Source organism: Triticum dicoccoides, chromosome 3B, assembly GCF_002162155.2.
Source record: "Triticum dicoccoides isolate Atlit2015 ecotype Zavitan chromosome 3B, WEW_v2.0, whole genome shotgun sequence".
NCBI lineage: Eukaryota > Viridiplantae > Streptophyta > Magnoliopsida > Poales > Poaceae > Triticum > Triticum dicoccoides.
Genome location: NC_041385.1, coordinates 6,183,724 through 6,191,605, shown reverse-complemented (window position 1 = coordinate 6,191,605; position 7,882 = coordinate 6,183,724). Strand labels below are relative to the sequence as shown.

At 49.1% G+C, this 7,882-nt stretch overlaps 1 protein-coding gene across 1 annotated transcript; it reads right to left on the bottom strand.

The window, feature by feature from the left end:
• Window positions 1-4,967: 4,967 nt before the first annotated feature.
• LOC119280436 (disease resistance protein RPM1-like) lies at window positions 4,968-7,676 on the bottom strand. Its single transcript, XM_037561283.1, has one exon. The coding sequence runs from the start codon at window positions 7,674-7,676 to the stop codon at window positions 4,968-4,970; it is 2,709 nt and encodes a 902-aa protein (XP_037417180.1).
• Between the last annotated feature and the right edge of the window lie 206 nt (window positions 7,677-7,882).

Here is a 7,882-nt window from a genome sequence, read left to right as displayed (position 1 = left end):
ATATATATGTAATGGCCTTTGGCCCTCAGGAAATACTAGTTGCTCATTCCTAACATGGTATCAGAGCTTACGTTCCACTCGCTCCTCCTTCCTAGCCCACCTCGTCTCCGGCCATCTCCGGCCACTTCCGGCCACTTTTTCCGGCCACTCTCGTCGCCTGCTGCGATTCAGGTCGCCGGCCGCTCCTGTTGTGGGCCGTTCTGCTCCCGCCTGGCCACGCTGCTTGGGGAGGCTCGGGAAGCCTGCGCCGCTCTGCTCCTAAGCCCGCGCCGCTCCGCTCCTGTCTGGACGCGCCGCTCGCGGAGGCTCGGGCAGCCCGCACTGCTCCGTTCCCCTGGATCCTCCTCGGCCCCGTCACTCACTGATCAGGACATTATGAGGCTCAAGCGTCTTTTGGCTTCCTCAGGCTCCTCGTTGACTGGCTCTGCTGCTGCTGTGACTGCATCCTCCTCCTCGTCATCACAGGCATCTACACAGTCAGGTACATCTTCGTGGGTTCTGGATTCTGGAGCCTCCTTTCATATGTCTTCTGATTCTTCCGCGTTGTCTTCTCTCCGGCCTCTTGATTCGCCTGTTAATGTTCTTACTGCCGATGGCACATCTCTTCCTGTTGCTAGTCGTGGTATTCTTTCCACTCCATCTTTTTCTGTTCCGAGTGTTTCTCATGTTCCTCGCCTCACTATGAATCTTTTTTCCGCTTCCCAACTTACTGATTCTGGTTGTCGTGTCATTCTTGATACCGATTCTTGCTCCATTCAGGATCGTCGCACCAAGGCTTTGGTTGGTGCTGGCCCCTGGCGCCGTGAGTCAGAGGGCCTTTGGGAGGTTGACTGGCTTTGTGTTCCTTCTGCTGCCACCACTTCTGCCAGCTCTCATGCTCTTGCTGCCTCTTCGTCTGCGTCCTTCCAGCAGTGGCATCATCGCCTTGGTCACATCTGTGGCTCTCGCTTGTCTTCTTTAGTTCGCCAGGGCCTCTTAGGGTCTGTATCTGGAGATGTCTCCTTACATTGTAATGGTTGTAGACTTGGCAAACAGACTCAGTTACCTTATCCTACTAGTGAGTCTGTATCTCAGCGTCCTTTTGACTTAGTTCATTCTGATGTCTGGGGTCCTGCTCCCTTTGATTCGAAAGGTGGTCATCACTACTATATTTTGTTTATTGATAATTTCTCTCGCTACACTTGGCTCTACTTCATGAAATCTCATAGCGAGGTTCTCCCTATATACAAACGTTTTGCTGCCATGGTTCACACCCAGTTTTGCCACGCCCATTCGTACTTTTCGTGCTGACTCCGCTGAAGAGTATATCTCTCAGATGTTGCGTGTTTTTCTCGCGGAACAGGGTACTCTTGCCCAGTTCTCCTGTCCTGGTGCTCATGATCAGAATGGTGTTGCCGAGCGAAAGCATCGTCATTTGCTTGAGACGGCTCGTGCGCTGATGATTGCTGCTTCCCTTCCACCCCATTTTTGGGCTGAGGCTGTTTCCGCATCCACCTATCTCATCAACATTCAGCCATCGACTGCTCTGCAGGGTGGCATTCCTATGGAGTGTCTCACTGGTCGCTCTCCTGACTACTCAGCTCTTCGTATGTTTGGATGCGTCTGCTATGTTCTTCTTGCTCCCCGAGAACGCACCAAACTGACTGCTCAGTCGGTTGAGTGTCTTTTCCTCGGCTATAGTGATGAGCACAAGGGCTATCGATGTCGGGATCCTGTGGGTCGTCGCTTGCGCATTTCGCATGATGTGACTTTTGACGAGTCTCATTCTTACTACCCTCGTTCTTCTTCCTCGAGTTTCTCTGTGGACGACCTTTCTTTCCTTCTCCTTCCCGATACACCCTGTTATGTGCTTCATGTGTCACCTCTTCCTCCGGCACCTCTCATTCCTTCTCATTCAACACCGACCCCGTCTTCTCCATCCTCCTCCTCCACATATCCCCCATCCTCTCAGGTCCGTCGCCCTCTCTCACCGTTTCCTCTCCACTATACTCGACGATCTCGTCTTGAGGATGTCTCCTCAGACGAGCCTTCCACCTCTAGTGCACCTCCTCTCACACCTCCTCCGGTTCATAACCTCCGTGCTCGGCCTCGCCCTCCACCTGATCGCTACTCCCCTGATCGGTACGGTCTCTCTGACTGAGCCCACTTCCTATCGCACTGCCATGACTCAGCCTGAATGGCAGCTTGCGATGGCCGAGGAGCTTGCTGCCCTTGAGCGCTCTGGCACATGGGATCTAGTTCCCCTCCCTTCCGGTGTCCGTCCCATCACCTGCAAGTGGGTCTACAAGCTTAAGACTCGCTCCGATGGTTCTCTTGAGCGCTACAAAGCTCATCTTGTGGCCCGTGGCTTTCAGCAGGAGCAGGGGCGCGATTACGATGAGACATTCGCTCCTGTGGCCCACATGACCACTGTCCGCACCCTTCTTGCTGTGGCTTCTATTTGTCAGTGGTCTATCTCTCAACTTGATGTTCAGAACGCTTTTCTCAATGGCGAGTTGCGTGAGGAGGTTTATATGCAGCCACCACAGGGGTACTATGCTCCTGATGGTATGGTCTGTAGACTTTGCCGCTCCCTATATGGTCTCAAACAGGCCCCTCGCGCCTGGTTTGAGCGCTTCGCATCTGTGGTGACCGCCGCTGGTTTCTTGCCCAGTGACCATGATCCCGCGCTGTTTGTTCACACGTCTCCTCGTGGTCGGACTCTTCTCCTTCTCTATGTTGATGACATGATCATCACTGGTGATGACACTGATTACATTGCCTTTGTTAAGGCTCGCCTTCGCGACCAGTTTCTTATGACTGATCTTGGTCCACTTCGCTACTTTCTTGAGATTGAGATCTCCTCGACCTCTAATGGCTTCTACATCTCCCAAGAAAAATATATTCAGGATCTTCTTGCTCGCGCTGCTCTCGGTGATGAGCGCACGGTTGTGACTCCTATGGAGCTCAACGTTCAGCTTCGTGCCACCGATGGTGACCCTCTTCCTAATCCCACTCGCTACCGTCATCTTGTTGGCAGTCTTGTCTATCTTGCTGTTACGCGTCCTGACATCTCCTATCCTGTCCACATCATGAGTCAGTTTGTTTCAGCCCCCACCTCTGTCCACTATAGTCATCTCCTCCGTGTTGTACGATATCTTCGTGGCACGATCTCTCAGCGCCTTTTCTTTCCTCGCTCCAGCTCTCTTGAGCTCCAGGCCTATTCTGATGCTACCTGGGCTAGTGATCCCTCTGATCGACGCTTGCTGTCTGCTTATTGTGTCTTTCTTGGTGGCTCTCTTATTGCCTGGAAGACCAAGAAACAGACTGCAGTTTCTCGCTCGAGTACAGAGGCTGAGTTGCGAGCCATGGCGATGTTGACGGCTGAGGTGATCTGGTTACGGTGGTTACTTGAGGATTTTGGTGTGTCTGCTACTACTTCGACTCCCTTACTGTCAGACAGTACTGGCGCTATCAGTATTGTGCGTGACCCGGTGAAGCATGAGCTCACCAAGCACATCGGTGTGGATGCCCACTTTGTGCGTGCTGCTGTGCAGGATCAGACTCTCGCTCTTCACTATGTGCCCTCTGAGTTACAGTTGGCGGACTTCTTCACCAAGGCACAGACTCGAGCGCAGCATAGCTTTTTCCTCTCCAAACTGAGTGTTGTTGATCCCCCATGAGTTTGAGGGGGGGTGTTAGATGTGTAAAGTCCTTTTTTGGTATATCCCCATTGTATAAGGGGTTTTCTGCACTTTGACACACATGTATATGTAATGGCCTTTGGCCCTCAGGAAATACTAGTTGCTCATTCCTAACACTCTGGAGGTACGCATGATAAAACCACTAGTCCTCGAGAACGCGAGGATACATGAGGTCGTACCCCCATGACCTCTCGTAGAGGCGGGGGAAGAGGATCGTGTGCACGGGTGGAAGGGACCTGGGCTTCTATTTAGCGACATACCGGTTGTACTACCCGAGCATCGATGCGTAGAGGACACTGGTGGCGTCGGCGACGTACTCATTCGGCAGTGGATCTTGGTCCGGGGATCCAGCTTCTGCCGTGGTGGTCGCCCCCTCCGGCTGCTCCGGTTGTAAAATCCTTTTGGAGGAGATCCCGATGGCCGCGCTGGCATTGCGGCGGGCTGGATCTGCCCGATTAGGGTGTTACAGTGAGGCGGAAGGAATCTATGCTATGATGTCGCTTCAGTCTCTTGGTTCAGTATCAGGAACCAAGCCCAGCCCTTTAGACAGCCTACAGAGAAAAAAAACAGCAACATGTTATTATGCCTGACAAATAGTATTCTGACACGGTGTCCGCAGCACAACATTAGATGCTAACATGAAAGGAAAGTCATGTTCCTGTCAACAAGAAAGCCTATACAGGGAATTAATTGGTCAGAGGATCATTCCACAGTTGCTTAATTTTTCAGAAGGATTAGCGACCTGAGCTTGATACCACATCAATTCACATAAACCTAGAAACATTTGTTCTTGCTCCTGCGAACATGAACCTAAGGAAGCAAAAACATCAAGTAATTCTAGACAGCTAAGAACCTAGTACAACTGTACAATCAGGTGCACTATTTCAGTTAATAGAACTGTAAACTGCAATTTGAATACAGAAACTTGGATTTAAAACTGGGTTGTAATGGTTGAGAAGAGATGACAGTAAATGACAGAATTGACGTCATCTCATGACAAGATCAGCTACATGACCAACAACATAGAAATAAGTTCATGCAAGAAAGCAAGAAAAAAAAAACATTGAGTGCCCAAACATATTGTTGATGGAAAAAGAACGAAAACACAGAACAAATTACATCTGTGTGTGCGTGCTTTTGGCAACTCCACCAAAGATCAAAACACTAATACAGAAGAAGTGCTTCATCGTTTCAAACTGAAAAAGATACAGCACACTACAATTTGTTTTTGCATCTTCAACCAGCACCCCCTGCCTGCACTCACTATGTTCTACCTCAATACACCTAAAGAATCACCACTTGTCTCACATGGCTAATTTTCATCCAATCTTCATCGCATTCCTCTGATTCCTCATTTTGCTGAAGCTTCCGTGTCAGCTCTTCAGAAATATCCTGCAGCTGCAGGTGCTCAAGGGTTCTAAGATGCTCGATGCCATCAGGAAGATCCTTCAATTCTGGACAGTCCCTGAGAAATAGTTCAACAATATTTTGCATCGCACCTTGTTCAATTGTAACTCTGCTGAGATGCGGAGCATCCCATATGCCTAGTAACTTGAGTTTTGGAAGTGAAGTTGCATGGAAATGTAGCCCCTTTCCATCATAAGCCTTAGTAAGGTGAAGTGTCACTAATCCATGCAAACCCATGAGGCACGCAAAAGAGTCTTCATTTAACTTGGACCAACTCAAATGTAAATCAGTGAGGTTAATAAGTTCTGAACTGGATGAGACAAACTGGGGTAAAAATCTTTTGTCCAGCTGCGCTAATATGTCAACCTTTGAAACAGTTGGTGGCAAGCAAAGTGCTTCTAGCTGCAAGACTTCCCTTTGATCAAGTGCAATGATTCCTACATGAACAAGATTAACCATTTTCGTGATCGCCCCACACAAATCTGCACAATGGCCACTCCTGACTTTACTGATACCAAAAGTTCTTAAATTGGTTAAACATCCTAACTGACTTAGCACCTGACTGCTAGCTTCAACATGTTGCAGGGCCAGCAAGTCGGTCAAATTGCCGATACCCTTGGGCATCTGAATCCCGTCATAAGCAAGAACTTGCTCGTCAGCTCCAGTTGGAATAGTAACCACATACAGGTATTTCAATTTCCGAAGTGTGGCTATTTCCACTGGAACTGAAGGTAGCATAGTATTGAAAGCATCAAGGACTTCCAGGTTCTGTAACCTTCCTATTTCTTTTGGGAGATATTCAATTTGAGTATCTCGAAGACCTAGAAAACGCAGGTTGAACAAGTTGAAAACCATCTTGGGTAGTCTCTTGATTTGAACTCCTTGCAGATCCAATGTGGACAGCAAGCTCAAAGGTTTGAGGAAAGCCTCTAGGAAATCAATCCTCATGTGACTCTGGAAAACATGCAGAGAGCGGAGACTTGGTGCACACAACAATGGGGTCAGTTGTTCCATGTTTGTACCCTGCATTGACAGACGCCGTGTGTTCTTGGCCGAAAAATCCCTTGAGCCATTGTAAGCTTGACAAAAGGATTCCTCTTCTGATTTAGCGAGAGCAAGAACACGGATGATGTCATGCATTCGGAAGCTGCGAACTCGGCCACACAGGTTCCGCGCAGCCACCTGCAATAGGCTTCTGTTTACAAGTTCATTCAGGTAGCCCTCTGCCACTTCCTCCAATGTTTTGCTCCCTGTTTCTTTAATGAATCCAGCTGCGATCCAATGCCTGATTACCTGTTTCCTTCCGAACAGATAATCCTCTGGAAATATTGTACAGTGCAGAAAACAGTTCTTCAGATGAGTCGGAAGGTTCTCCAAGCTGACTTTCAGAACAATATTAACATCGAGGATCACATTGTTGCTGAGCTGTGACTCTAACTCCTTGTATACACTTTCCCATTGATAGTAAGTTGGATCTCTGCATGACAACAAGCGGCCTACACAAGCAATTGCAATGGGCAAGCCACCACACTTGTCCAGAAACATTTGAGCTAAAATTTCAAGTTCCTCTGGGCATGTTTTGTTCTCATTGTTCCAAAAGGCTTCATTGCAAAATAGCTGCCACGCATAATCTCTTTCCAATGGTTCGAGTTTGATAGTGCAGGTTTTTGTTGCCAGCAATGCTACCTCCTGCATTCTAGTGGTGATAACAAATCGACCAGTGCTTTCTGTAGGAAATGCAGTCCTTATCTTAAACCAGACATCCACATTCCAAACGTCATCCAGAATTACGAGATAGTTTGAACCCTTGAGATGATTATGGATTACCTCAACCAAGCTTCTGTTTTCGTTGGCGACACCAATTGGGATACCCAATTGACTGGCGATCTGTTTTAACAAGTCTTCAACTTGATAGCTACTTGATACTGTTATCCACGCACATTTAGCAAAGTCCATCTTCATGGCCTTGTACACATGATCAACCAAAGTGGTCTTACCCACACCTCCCATTCCCCAAACAGTTGCACTTTTGCTCCCCTGTTCCTCCAAATCACCCACCAGCCAGTGCATCAGCTTGTCCTTGTTCTCTTCAATGCCCACAAGATCCTCTTCCCTCGCAAGATTCAGTGAATGACCAGCAGATTTTGACTGAATATTATCCATGTCGTAGCGGACCTTTCTCCTATCCGCACTCTGAAGCCTGCGCTTGATATCTTGGAGCTTGAGTGTCAAACGGCGCCATGCCTTGATGTGCTTGACCCTCTTCTTCATCTTCGCAGCAAATCCCCCATGAGTGTCTTCCAGCTTGTATGTGAACTCGTCAACCACATCCTCGATCTCAAAGGAGAAGCCCCTAACCTTGTTGACGAAGATGCCGGTGGTCTCGTCGGTGTCCTTGAACCGCTCGGCGCCTTGAAGATAGGCCTGCATGCTCTGCAGCTCCTCCTTGGCCTCACGGATCTCGCCGAAGAGGCCCTTGAGTGCAGATGCCTCCTTGCACAGCAGCGATGCGCCGAAGGTCGCTGCCTCTTTTGCCAAGGCAAAACCGAGCTTGGCAACCAGCGACGCCACCACGCCCTCCGCCATGGTTAATGGATCGATCCGGGATCTCGTCCGATGACTTGAGCAGAGCTACAAATGGATCTGGTGGTGTATGCTTGATGGTGCGTGTGTGTGATGAAAAAATATCGACCGAGTTACACTGTATATGCTCCCTCCTCTCCTCCCATGGTTCGCTCGTGCGCCTATGGGGTGGGGGAGGGCGGCGGCCCGTTCGTTCGTCCTCTCATTCG